This window comes from Hylobates moloch, unplaced genomic scaffold (genome assembly GCF_009828535.3).
Source record: "Hylobates moloch isolate HMO894 unplaced genomic scaffold, HMol_V3 SCAFFOLD_11, whole genome shotgun sequence".
Taxonomy (NCBI): Eukaryota; Metazoa; Chordata; class Mammalia; order Primates; family Hylobatidae; genus Hylobates; species Hylobates moloch.
This window is the reverse complement of record NW_026652286.1, coordinates 48,578,926-48,593,464: the sequence shown is the minus strand read 5'-3', so window position 1 is coordinate 48,593,464 and position 14,539 is coordinate 48,578,926. Positions and strand designations below refer to the sequence as shown.

General features: G+C 37.9%; 1 protein-coding gene across 13 annotated transcripts in view; it reads right to left on the bottom strand.

Moving 5' to 3' along the window:
* Positions 1-673: 673 nt before the first annotated feature.
* Positions 674-14,539, bottom strand: part of EMSY (EMSY transcriptional repressor, BRCA2 interacting) — a 108,267-nt gene continuing 94,401 nt past the window's right edge. For 7 of the 13 annotated variants that reach the window (XM_032166966.2, XM_032166974.2, XM_032166967.2 and 4 more), the window contains 5 exons: positions 12,922-12,963; positions 10,187-10,338; positions 7,744-8,307; positions 6,268-6,768; positions 674-2,653 (listed from right to left, as the gene is read on the bottom strand). In XM_032166966.2, the coding sequence (XP_032022857.1) occupies positions 2,459-2,653; positions 6,268-6,768; positions 7,744-8,307; positions 10,187-10,338; positions 12,922-12,963 (1,454 nt within the window). In that variant the 3' untranslated portion in view covers positions 674-2,458. Of the gene's footprint in view, positions 2,654-5,464; positions 5,538-6,267; positions 6,769-7,743; positions 8,308-10,186; positions 10,339-12,921; positions 12,964-14,539 lie in introns of all 13 variants that reach the window. The other 6 variants (XM_032166969.2, XM_032166976.2, XM_032166978.2 and 3 more) reach the window with 4 other exon arrangements.

Below are 14,539 nucleotides of genomic sequence, written 5' to 3'. Positions count from 1 at the left end.
GCAATACTAGGCACTTATTAAAGTTTACTTTAAACCAAATGGATTTTTCTTATCACTGACTAATAGTTGTTAGGATTCTAAAAATTCTATAGCATTTGCATTGTAATTTGTTAATATCCTTCAAAGAGATGACTTTAAATTACTTTTAAATTATGTACTTAAATGTGGAATACTAATAGATATAATGCTAAGACTTTCAGTAAAGGGATGTCTGAAAATCCATATATGGCATCATCATCTATCCACTTAATAAAAAAACCTAAGTATTGTTCTTATTTTCTCCTATCTTCATTCCTTGTATCCATTTCATGAGCAGGAAGCCCTGTTTATAAACTTCATAAGGATAGGACTTCCTGTTTGTTCACTATGGTATCCCCAGTGCACGGAATACTACCTGTCATACAGAAGATGCTCAATTAATATTTGTTGAATAAATAAATGAATGCATGCTCTATTTGGAATTAGCACCTTTAAAAGAAAAATTTTAAATTTCACTTGATAATTTCTTAATATTCACAATTTTTTTAAAAAATGTAGATGATGGCACTTTTATTGGCCATTCCAATTGCAGAAACATATGAAGGCTAAATTCTCAAGGGACACAGGTATGCTATGCTGCCAAAATATGTAGAACATAACTTTATTCAAGTTTGCTCGTTACTTGATCCATGAATATTTAAAAGATACTTTATTTTATAAAAACTTAATCTGTAAGTAATGGATTGACCATAACAGAGGGCTTAACCTGGAATACATGGATAGGCTTAGAGGCCCATGAGCCCCTAAAATTGTATGCAAAGTCTAACATGTATTTAACATGTTGCATGTGTATCTTTTTGGTGAGAGTTCAAAGTTTACCAAAGAAGTCTATGACCCAAGAAACGTTAAAAAATTACTTAACTAGAAACAGTCACAAAGTTTTTTAAACATGAATTTGTACAATAAAATAATATCCAACAGCTCCATCTATGGGTAAATCATTATCACCTAGCAGAACTAGTGACAACCACCAGAGATCAGTGCATCTTATGAATGCTTGTGTTTAAATCTTCAGTGTCACTCTAGTGGGAATTTATTAACTATAGTATCACAGCTTTTTTTTCCCCCCAGATGTAGATGCAAAAATTAGGAGACTGTTGATGAATTCTACTTACAGTACTTCAGCACCAAAAAAACTGGGCAGTTATGCTGATAAATGTATGTACAGTTCAACATTTGTCAGTCTTAAAATGCTTATTTATAGTGAAATCTATATAAAACCGTTAAAAACTTTTCTATTTACATTTTTTAAAATGAAAAGTATAGTTTCCTTTGCCACAACTTGTCAAAACTCTTACCCTCCCACCCCCTTACCCCTTTCACTCTACTTGTGACAGACAGCGATCACAAGACCAAAACATATTGCTTAAACAAACTGTGTCCTAAAAAGATAGAAGGTTTAAAAACATTACATTTAGAACTGTAAATGAACTTTTTATACATTTCAAAGGGGCTTAAACAAAAGTATGTAAAAGTTATTTTCAAAGTCTCAGTCCAATGTGAATGTGCAATTTCAACGTTAAGAAAGCATCATATGAATGAATAATTTGTTTTCTTAACATGACCGAACATTTCCTTTAGGTCTGAAAATGTTTCTTTTCCTCTGCTTCACAATGAAACATTTTTTAGTAAGTTTTCTTAAAGGAAGAGAGAAAGTGGGGAGACGACGACAGTGGAAAGCGTAGGCAATCCTGGTTTACAAGAAATTTGTCAGAAGGAGTACGGCCTGCTTTGAAATGTTTACACTTAAATAAATAGAAGGCAAGTGTGCTGCTTAGAGCACAAAGGAACAATACAATAAATTAGCACACAACTGATAAGAATGCACAAGCCACCCAAAAAGTACTTCCCACTGGTTAGGGATCTGATTTCTACCATCCAACAAGGATTCTTTAATGCCAGTATTATTCTAGGTGTTTATAAACTAATTATGAACTGAGCAAATGTAAAATTTTAACCAATTCAACACTTCCAGGGATTTGCAAAAACATACAAGTTTTTAAAAAACTTTTCCTGACACATCATTTCAAAATACAACTATTCACATTCTCCTTTTAGATGGTATTTTACTCAGTAGAAACCAGTTGAGAAACATTCACAGGAAGTCTCTTTCCACTGCAAGACAAAACTTCTTCACCGGCCACGATCCAACAGAGAAAGAAGACCAGGTCTTAAGTCACTGTAAATGTGCAGCTTTTTTTTTTCCTTTTTCATTTTTTTTTTAAAAAGTACATTCCCCTGTGAGTTTTATCTTGTTTTAAAAAGCTGCTCCTGCAGCAATATCTTGTTGAAACACTGCTGTTTTAGGGTCCACAGCCTAAGTACGGGCAAAGTGCTCTTTTTAGTCATCAAAATACAAGGGTTTCCCTGGACACTTGGTAACCAAGCAGGTTTTAAAGTGCACTATTGTGTCCAAACACTAGGACCGTTCAGCAGAGCTCTGAGAAGGGCTGGGTTCAGTTCCATCCTCCGTGCTACTGTCTATGTCCTGCTCCATTGCTGTCTCCTCATCATCCAGCTGTTGACTAGTGAAGTTGTTTAGCTCAAGAAGCCCACTGGGTTCCACCACCACATTGGAGCTGGAGTGACAAGGAATAGCATACTGAGGAATAGCCTGGAAGAGAAGACACAGGAGAATCTTTATGGTAAGAAAAGGTAGCAGAATAACTTCCCCAACAATACCAAGAAAAAAAAAAAAAAGAAAACTGACATTTTTTGGACAACTGGACAACTACTACATGCCAGGCACTGTGCAAGGTGCTTTCACACATCATATTCACTAAATCCCATCATATTCTGCTAAATCCCTGTGACAGCACTATAAGGAAATTATTATTCCCATTTACAAATGAGGAAACTGAGAGGGTAGATGACTTAACCAAAGTCACACAGTTGGTCAGGGTTAATGCCAAGATTCAAATCCAAATCTTGTACAACTGAAAGCAATCTTTCCACTCCTTTATGGTGCCTCTTCTAACAAAGGAGGCCCAAATCTATTGCCTAATTCAAGAGAAGAACTTTGAATGAAGCTTTCATTTGATTATTAAGCAAATGTAAATGTAAATGTAGCCTAATTTTGCCCTTTATTATCTGCAAGAGGAGTACCAGTAGAAGAACACTTGCTGTAGACCTCTGGGTAAGTAAATGTCATAGGTATACTGCCTTATCAGATTCTTTTTCCTCTTTATTAGACATCCTTTAAAAAGGTTTATCAGTTCATGTCATACTCTTGTTTAAAACTCTAAAACTGTTTCCTATTGTACGTGCTATATACAACCAAACACCCTACCATGGCTACCAGCCTCATGCCAAACTCACTTGTACCTTAGTGCTTTTGTACTAGTCCTTCCTCTCTTCCTGGAATATTCTTCCTCCAAATCATGGCATGGTTGGCTCTGCCCTGTCATCTGCAACTTGGTTCAAATGCTTGGAAAAGCTTTCCTTCCATGACCACCAACCCAAAAGTAGTGGGTTCATCCCACCCCCATCTCTATTACATTCTGTTACATTTTTGTTCATTGCATTTATCATCTGTTAAATTGTTTCTTACTCTTAAAATGTAAGCTCCAAGAGAATGTGGACAGAGCACAGATCTTGACTATCTTACTCATTGCTAGATGCCCAGAGCTTTGAACAGGGCCTGGCACACAGCAGAGGCTCAATAAACACTTGATGAATAAATATACATTTTTAACATTAAAAACCCCAGATCAAAGTTGAGTATCAGCACTTTGCAAACATACCTGACCAAAATAACCCTTTACTGGGGAAAATATAAATTACACTATCAAGAAAATAATGCAAGATGTCTACACACTGATTCTGGAGTCACGAAGTTCTGTTTGTTTGTTTCTGCTCCTTTTTTCCACATACCTGATAATTGTGTAAGACTACTAGACAAGGTCAAGAGGCCTGGATTTTAGTTCAGCTCTGTCTCTGGCTTGCTGTGGGCCTCTGAGTAAGTCACTCTACTTCTTTGAGCCCCACATTAATCTTTTGTAAAATAAGATAGTTGGAGGATACACTGTGAAGATCGTTGCAGTTCTAAAAGTCTATGAATTCCACATATATAGACTTCTTTTATAATAGAAGATACATCTTGTTTACTTCCCTATTCTCAGCACTTAGCATTGTGCCTGGAACACAGTAGTTAAACATATATGTGGAATAAATGAATGAATGAACGAACTAACCAATGAATAAAATACAGACTGTCCACAAAGAGCAATGCTTTTCATTCAAAGCATTTAATATCAGACATGTTGAATTTTTATAGAGCATTCTTCAAGAATCAAAGCACTTTACAGACTCAGTAAATCAATACTTCAGATCAAAGCTAAACATAACTAATAAGACCTGAAAATGCTCTAACAATATATTAATAATGAGTACAATAATAGGAGCTATCTTTATTGAGCATTGCTCTACACAGACACTTGACTAAGGTGCTTTATATAAATTTTCTCACTTAATCCTCAAATCAACCCTGTGAAGTAGATGTTAACGTTTCCACTTCATAGGTAAAGAAAGAGAGATACATAGGTTAGTTCTGTTGCCCAAACCCACAGTGCTGTTACATAACGGATACAGGTAGAAATCACATCTAGGGATCTCTGACTCCAAAAGTGTGGTTGTTAATCACTCTGCTGTCCTTACCTCTGACATAGCACACCTAGCACATGGGACATGCTAAAAGCTGGCTGCGAATTCTGTAAAGAACCTATCCATTAACTATCATCCTTGATACATGAAGCAAATTACATTTTCACTCCTGTTTATAAAGTGCAGAAAAATAATTCCGAAATAAGCTGTTCAAAATGATTTTTAATTTATTAAGTATAGGAATCTAAGCCCCCAGTAGGCATGATAATTTTGGTAAAAACAGTAATAGTTACCATCTGTTAGACAACCACTATGAGCCACGTACTGTGCTAGGTGCTTGATTTTGTGTAATCCTTGTATCAATCCTGTAAAGTAGGCATTACTGATTCCCATTTTACTGATGAGAAATCCAAGGCAAAATGACGTTAAATAGCCTTGCCCAAAATCATACAATGAATGGCAAAGCCAGAAAACCATTCCTTTTCCACCACACCTTACCTCTTCAGGAGAAAATACAAAAAAATCACAAATCCTTTTGTCAGGAAATATTTACTTCATTTACATTTGTTTTTACAAAGGGAAACAAGTAATTTTAATAATTCAATGGCCATTTCTACTTGCCTTATTGGTCAATTTGCATTCTCCCATAGCTTGGGATCATGGCAAAGAGAAAGTTTACCATAATGAATTGATGGTAAATCCTAGGCTACTCACATTTCAATAAATCCAAATTCTCAATTAACTAAAATGTGCTATTCTGATACCTTCCAAGCTATATATCTGTTAGCAAAGAATGACAAATGTCAAGAAAACAACCTGATACCTTGCAAGGAGAGAGGGAGATAAAATACAACTTCTAAGGGGTAGCCTGGATTCAGTAATTCTTTAGTCTTGACCTATTATGCATGACAAGAGATGATTTTTAGAATCAAGGGAATGTGAGGTACCATCTATTATCAATGAATAATTCTACTGTGTTAATTAGCCTGTACTTACCAAGGCATGACAGTAACCAAACAAGATTTTTTAATAACAATAATTGAATTAAACAGTAAAGTTCATGGTTAGTCCCCAATTAAATATAAACATTATTTAGAAATATCACCTTAGAACATGTCTCTCCAGACATTGCAGTTGAGGTTTGATTGTCCTGAGTCATAAATTTGGATCAAGAACAAGAACTGTTTTTCCAAGAAAAAGGTCCCCCAAATTAACTTGAAATAGAAGGGCAATCCAGTTACATTCCAGAATTTTTTGAGCAAAAATTGAGGAATACAAAATTTGAACCCAGAAACTTCCTATCTTCTGGGTTGACTTAATGAGTGAACACATTGGCAAGTATAGCTTGTATCTTACAAAATCAAACTGACACATGGGCTCTTTATTGCCTTTACAGTGTGCTGGGTGACAATGTCCACCAATTTTCTGATTCTCTTCCAGAAAATAAATAAATTTGTATTTTTGTAATAGGTGTTAAACCAAATTTGTCAAACACCATCTCAAAGATAATATCTATGTCTTTCTGCTGTCTTGGCTTGATTCTTCCTGTGACAAGTCAAAAACATATCAAACAAACCCACAACCCCCAAGATGCCCAAGATTTCTCATTTTCCTTCCAATTCTTACCTGGATGATAATTTCTGCTGGACTCTCTTCAGCTTTCTTTTGGCCTACATTCTGAATACGCATGAACTGGCCTGTCGCAGGCACTGCTGGTGGATCAATTTTCCTTGTTGTTAGGGAAGAGCCAACAGTGGATGGACTCGAACAGGACTCTCTACATTTCTGTTGCTGGGGAGTGGAATTCGCCATCCCTGCCACCACCATGTGGGTGGAGGGTAATGATCCTGCTTCACCAGTGAGCATGCTAGTGGCAAGAGCCTTCTTTGGGGGATCCACTATCATATGTTCTACATTTGTATCAATCTGAGCTTCCATCAAAGACATTTTCAAAATGTCAGACACTGCTGTCTTCTCAGAGGCCTGAATGGGAGATATGCTTGTAACTGGTGATGTCAGCTTAGGCACAGAACTGCCACCAGTTATCTTTGTAACTGTGGGAGGCTGGCGCCCCTCAAAAGTTATCTTTGTAACAGAGGATCCTTGGGTTATAATTGGCTGCTCCACCTGAAAATAAATTGGGGTTGTGTGTGTTATAGCTACATCTCTTTGAGAAAATCTAATCAAACACCCCAGACAATATGGCAAAAGAAACATTTGTGCGCTATACTAGGAAGACAGTTTTGAAGCTTGCTGTTTTAAAAAAAGGGCTGGAAAGGAAGGATCTGGTTACTTTTACAAAACCTAGAGAAAGAGGAGGGGTTGAAAGAACCTTTGTTCAGCCAGCCAAGGTTTATAGCAATAAAGAAAAAAATAGTCTTAGCAGCCTAGTTTTCCTTTGGGATTTACAGCCCTAAACAGTACACCTTTAACCTGGCTCAAATTATTTCATACAATCTTCTGCTTTTTAAAATAAAAAGAAGATTTTTTCCAATCTTTTGCTTCAAAATACATGTATACAAACATATCCTATATATATGTATTTATAATATATACATACATATACATCACTCCAGAGCCACTGGTTTTGCTAACATAATTTTGCTTTTAATTATCCACCAATAATTCCTCTGTAATCTAGAAGATAAATCTAAAAAATAAATTTAACTAGATGGCTACGATATAAACTACAAAGAAAGATGTTCAATGAAGTTCCTTAAAAGACTGTAGTTTACTTAGCACTGTTACCACAGAAATCAGAGTTTACAGGCATGGAAATAAATATTTTATACCAAAAACTAAAAATAATTTAGGGATATCGCTTCTATGCACTGTTGGTTAATGCTGAAGTGATTTCAATAAAAACTGCCTGGAAAATCAAGTTCTGACTGCTATGCTTTTTTTTCTTCCTACATATTAATGCGTGCATTTCTTCCCTAATGTCAACCTTCTGATGGGGCAAAGTAATACCAGCGTAATGAGGCTTTTGGGTTTCCTCTTGCCAGGAGAAAGCACTGATATCATGATAGGGTCGTGATGTTCTCATTTTTTTTTTCCGTGAACAGAGAAGTTTAACTTTACATGCTATCAATATTCCGTTACCTGGCTTGCCGTCTGTTTCTCTGACGAAGCTGGGAGCGACATTTGGCTCTGGGGGGTTTGGGGTTGCACGTAGATTTTTGGTTGGTTCGGAGCCTGCTGCAGTTTAGGGAGCTGCTGCGTGGTTTTCACTGCAAGCACCTGTACTACGGTTTGCGGGGGCTGTGCCATTAAGGTAGGAAGCTGCCTGTCTTTGGCCACCATGGGATGCTGTGTGTGCTGTACATCTGGCTTGGGCTGTGCTTGTTCTTGCTGGAGAGGGGTGAGTTTTTGATGCCTGATGGAAAGCTGGGGCATTTGCGGGAGTTTGTGCTGGAGCTGGTCTGCCTGCAGATGGATGGTCTGCTTCTGTTTAGTCTGGAAGCACTGCAGAGTTTTCACTTGCAGCTGAGTCTGTTCCAGCGGGGGCTGGCTAAGTTTCTGCTGTTTAGCTGACTGTGACTGAGTCAGGGCAGACCGGTAAAACAGACCTGTCTGAGGGTCTAAAGTGTCCATCTCTTCAACCTCGCCCTCCTCAGTTCCAAGTTCCTCGCTGTGTTTGGTAAAAGCAGTGTGACTGCTTAATGCCTAAGTAAAAAAGGCACAAAGTAAGAATGAAATAAGAAAAACATCTACATTGCTACATTTTCCTCTTAACTGAAAAAGACTTACGAGATTCACTCAAAAATTTTCAGAAGAACCTGGAAAGGCCTAGAAACCTCAAGGAGCTTTCTACTGAAACTTGCAATTTCAACTCTCAGACGTAAGTGCTTCAAAAACTGGTCTACTTACTACTATAAGAAAAGTCTTAAAGGGTCCAGAACTCACGGATTAGAAGAATAAGATGGCCCTGCAAGCACAACCTAACACGGAAAAAGAAGAGAAAGGCTCCCTGGCTCAAGAAACAGCCGTCCGGCCTATTCATGATGTTAACCTGTCTAAAAGCGGTAAGTAACCAAGCCATGAGGTCCCAAGAAAAGCCAAGGTTCAGAGAAGCCCACCGTGGCTGTGTGCAGGTCCAGTGCTATCTGGAAGGTCAGGAAGACTGTCTGAGACCCGTGCCTGTCCCAGTCCCCGCAGAGAGCCCCCTGCATGGGTGAAGATCATTCTTCAGGCTTCACCAAGGTCTGCATGGAGCACCTCTCGACTAGCATTCCTCGCCCCTTTGCTCAGATCCCAGAGCCCTGGCTCCCAGGACAGAAGGCGACTGACGAGGGGACAAGAGCACTCCTGTCAGCAGAAAGGCAAAGTGCCCAGTGTCAGTGCTAAGTGTTGTGAGGAGGCATCAACTTGAGTGACATGGTTAGGGCCAGCCTGTCAGACCTCTCTAGGTGTCTGGAGAAAGGTCAATATCACGAGCTGCCAGGTGAGGGCCGGACTCCAGGCTGAGACCTGCTGCCCAACAAAACCTCCAGCCAGTTGGCTTCCCTCAGTGACATAGCAAGATCCACCCTATCCCCATCCTCCCTACCGCCTTATCATATGCTACACTTAAATCCTAAACTATAAAATTTTGAGATTCAGTTGTGACTCCCCCCTATATCATAATGACTTTGCACATACAGGCTTTCAATTTAACATTCTCCGTTGCCTTTCTTTCCAGTAGTTTGCCTACAGTTAGATTCATCATCATGTGAGTGATGGTGACCTACGTGACTACTAATGGTAAGTCATGCTTTAATCTGATATCCATGATATAACTATTTAACAGAGGCAGTTCACTTTGGGTTTAAATCCTGGCTCTGCCACCTACAGCAAGTTTCTTACTTTCTTACTGAAGTGAGCATAAAAGTTTCCTCACTTGTAAAAGAGGGATAACACACCCACCTTGCAAGATCATAGTAAGAATCAAACAATTTACTTAAAGCTCAAAGCACAGTATCTGACACAAAATCAACCTATCAACATATTTTTCCTTTTCCCCATTTCCCTTAATACCAGATGTCCTGTTTTACATTAGATTTATATTCTCAACTTTCTGTTGCATCTCTTCCTCTGTAAATGACCACGTATAGTTAAAAAAAATCAAATATTTATTTTCCTCCTTATTCATGTTATTATGAGGATTCATTATAAAAGCAAAAAAAAAAAAAAAAAAACCACAAACCCAGCAGCAAACAGCTAAACAAGCCAAATGTTATTTCATTTGAAAATCTTATTTACCTCGATGATACATTCTTCCACAGTAAAATACACAAAAACAGTGACCAATCCTGATGTCATTAGATTCATCTAGACATTCTCACCCTTTTGAAATGGTAAGAGTTCACAGATTTAAGAATACTGTTTCAGAATTATTTTCTGGTGTTAAGACTCTTAATTCATTTCCTTTACTCATTTCTTAGAAAAGAATTACACAAACACTCTACATTCCAGTTATTTCTCCTTTTAAAATACAAGATGACACTGAATCTTATTTCAAGCATGGGTAGTTACAGAAGATAGGAAGAAAAAGAAGAGATACAACCTGCTGCATAATGTGGGTGATTGCTCCAGGGGAAGATGCTGGGATGGACTTCACCACCACCGAAGTCTGTGTTGCGGTCTGTGACTGAGCCACATGCTGGAGCAGGGTCCGCTGGGGCTGGGAAGGCTGTTGGGGCTGGGAGCGATGGCTGACTGAAAATAGAGGAGGTGATGATATTTCTCCAGAAATCACCACAGCATCTGTAACCAGTAGTCATTTTAAACAAATGTCTGTGAGCTTGTATCACAGAAAGAAAGTGTAGTATTGTGAACTAGGAGGCAGAAGACCACAGTCTGCCCATCTATGAGCTGTGTGACTCTAAGAAAGTCTCTTATCTTCTCTGAGACTGTTTCCTCATCTGCAAAATGGGAATAACAGAGCTATTATAAGGATGAGATGAGAAATGTATATGGAAGCACTGTGAAAACTCTTATCACAAAGGAGGAACAAACCCCTTAAAGTTGCATCCTCCCATGAGCTGTACTCACTTTCTCCAATGACTTTCATCCCATTAAGGTAACAAAGCAGTAATCAATTTCTGTAATCCCAAAATAATATCTTTAAGGAAAGTAAGGCAATACACATTCTTTAATCTCTTGGTCTCAGTTCCACATGCAATAAAAACATTAGTAGCATTCACTCCTTTGTATTAAGTGATTCTGTCTCACAACCTTACAGTTCCTAAAAATCTAAAGGTCTGGGTGATAATGCAGAAAATAAACTGAATCAAGAATCACACTTGGATCCTGTCCTGTTCTACCATCAAACAGCCAAGTGAATTTGAAGAAGGCTAATCATCCTCTATTAGCCTCTAAAACTTAAGAGGTTTTGTTTTGTTTGATTGATTTTATTTTAATGAGATAATAAAAGCTTGATGTTTCTACCTAGAAGAGGACCAAATGAAGTAACAGACTGAAAAATTGTCCTTAAAGTACTAAACAAATATAAAGAGTTAACAAAATAATAGAAAAATCTGTTCTATCACCTCAAATTTAGCTCACCTGGCACAAACGGGTAAGAGTGCAGTATAGGAAACATCCCTGCTCCTTATTCTATTGCTACAAAGGTCCCATGAAGTAACCATCTATCAAATTTTACCAGCTTCAACTTCAACTTTTTATTCATTCATTTATTTATTTATTTTTGAGACTCAGTCTTGCTCTGTTACCCAGGCTGGAGTGCAATGGCACAATCTCTGTTCACTGCAACTTCCGCCTCCCAGGTTCAAGTTACTCTCATGCCTCAGCCTCCTGAGTAGCTGGGATTACATGTGTGCACCACCACGCCAGGCTAATTTTTGTATTTTTTAGTAGAGTCAGGGTTTTGCCATGATGGCCAAGCTGGTCTTGAAATCCTGGCCTCAAGTGATCCACCCACCTCGGCCTCCCAAAGTGCTGGGATTACAGGCATGAGCCACCACACTTGGCCTCAACTTCAACTTTTTACACAGTCCACAGAGCTTTAAAAATGCATATATGATTATTGGGAAATTAACCCTTTGAATTAGAAACAGATAAAAATACAACATATCTGTAAATTAGCTAAGGCTTTTGGGATTATTGAAACTCTCAATAATCCATGATTCTAATGTTCATATACCCCGATCTATAATTTCAAATAGCACTGATTTCCTGCTTAGAAAAGTCATAGTGGGGTGTTCAAGAGTAAGATGATCACTATGGAAATCAATGTAAAAACGCCATTTATGTATTATAAGGACTAACTTTAAAACTATCCAGTGAAATATAAATAGGCTTTATTTTTTATGACATATTCTATCTATATTCACAAATGCGGTGTTTCTATTGTTGCTATACGTATATCTACATGTGATTTGAGATTATAGGCAGCATCACCAGTATTCTTTTATAAATGTTCTGTAGTATCTTACAATATTTCACAGTATGCTTTGTATGCACATGTTAAATTATGTGAGTTAATAAAATCTTCCATATGTGCTCAACATAACCGAAAAAAAGATAGTCAAGGTTTACACTAAAACAACAATGACTGAAGTAATTTACAATATGACTGAGTAGAAAAAACAAATTATAATATTAAAATTAAGCAAATTAATGGTTTTTAAACGAAAGCATCAGAAATGAATGACATGTGAAAATAAAAAATACATTTCAGATGAAATTATCAGATTATATGGAACACTTCTACCACCCATATTAATCTTCATAATTATTACATTAAGCATTTTTTTATTAAGAAGTGAAATGGATTTTAAAAAGATCAACTAAGTCTATTTAAAAATAATTATCCTTCAACTATAAATTACTTCACGGTAATTCTCCACGGTAATAACTTCAGGAAAGTTAGAGAGAACTAGCACCCACTGCAGAATGATACAAAGGGCAGGCCAAGCAGCTGGTTTTTAAGTCAAAGAAAATGCTCAATATGGCTGTGGATATCATGGGTGGAGATTATGGAAGAAGGTCACAGAATAAACACCTGGAAAATAGCTGAAGTGACCTTAACTGGGCCATATAAACACCATAAAGCAGTCATTTTTATTATTTTAAAGAACTCTTTTTTCCACTGTCAAAATGCTCATTTCTGAGAAAGAATTCCACTATTCTACAAAAGAAAAATCTCTCTTCTTTTCACTAAGTGGAGCTTACCTTTCCTCTACCAGATGAGAGTAGAGCGCATCCATTTAAGTGGTTCCCCCCAAAACAATCATCTTTTACCTTCAGTGATACTACAAATGGATGCACACCACTTACCTAGAAGGGGAAAAGCAACCTCTGTCCCCTCATCAGTGCGTTCTGAAAGGATAAGTAAGGGAAGAAATCATAGGTCTTTTTATCTGTTCACCATGCAAGAATCTAGTCTACCCCCAGAGGTTATTTACGTTCCCCAGAATACTGGCCTCTGCTTTAATTAGCTTTTTGCTAAATATCTCTAAAGAAAGATTCTAGATGGCTTTCCATATCTTACCTGGATTTTCCCCTTTGGCAATTTTAACCCATTAGTCTTTAATAATATTATCTCCTAAAATGATGCCAAAGAATTCCTTTTCTTTTTGGTATTTATGTCCTTCAATATCTGTAAGTTTATGTTCTCCTTTAATCACTGCTCAAGAAAACTTAAGAAAGGAGTCCTCTACATATTGCCTCATAAGTCATCTCTCTTAAACCCTTTAATTATTCACATTACTGCTCTCTGAACTATTTCAAATTTCAAGGTAATAAAGTGTTCAAAAGAGAAAGCAGTATTCCAGGTGTGGTCTAATCAGAATAGGAGAGAAATAATCTATCTTGTTTTATTTCTCTATATATGCCATCTAAAAATCTCAGTGTTTTGCTGCCAGACCACATTTTAAACAAATACCTAATCTGCTTTCCACCAGAACTTGTAAGTATTTACATGGATTTAAGGGTTTTTTTGGCTTGTTTTTGTTTTTATTTTGAGACAGGGTCTCCCTCTGACACCCAGGCTGGAGTGCAGTGGCACAGTCTCAGCTCACTGCAACCTCCGCCTCCCGGATTCAAGGGATTCTCATGCCTCAGCCTCCCGAGTAGCTGGGACTACAGGCAAGTGTCACCACACCCGGCTAATTTTTGTAGTTTTAGTAAAGACGGGGTTTCACTATGTTGGCCAGGCTGGTCTCAAACTCCTGACCTCAAGCAATCTGCCCACCTTGGCCTCCCAAAATGCTGGGATTACAGGCGTGAGCCACTGCACCTGGCTAAGGTTTTCTACTTTTTGAAAAATATTAAAAGGACCGGATTTTATTTCTTCTTTCCCCCTTGACCCACCTTCCCACAAAACTAAAAACTCTAGATGCATAAAAATACTTATTCTAGGCCAGGCGCAGTGGCTCATGCCTGTAATTCTAGCACTTTGGGAGGCCAAGGTGGACGGATCTCTTGAGCCCAGGAATTCAAGACCAGCCCGGGCAACATGGCGAAACCCCATCTCTAGTAAAAATACAAAAAATTAACCAGGCATAGTGGCACACACCTGTAGTCCCAGCTACTCAGGAGGCTGAGGCAGGAGGATCACCTGAGCCCAGGAAGTTGAGGCTGCAGTGAGTCATGATTGCGCCACTGCACTCCAGCCTGAGCGATGGGCGTGAGACCCTGTCTCAAAACAAACAAACAAAAAACAAACAAAACTCATTCTTAGACAAAAGATATTTTATCCTCTCCCTACAACTGTTGCTGTATATTCACAGTTGTTATTTACGGCTGACTTGTAGTTTTGTATTACCTACAAACTTTGTAACATCCTATTTTTTTTTTCCTAGTCATTAAAGACAGGGTAAATCCCAAGGATGGTGTGAATTTGCTCTGAAAACAAAGAGGAAAAAGGCTAAAAATATAAAGAATATATTCTCTC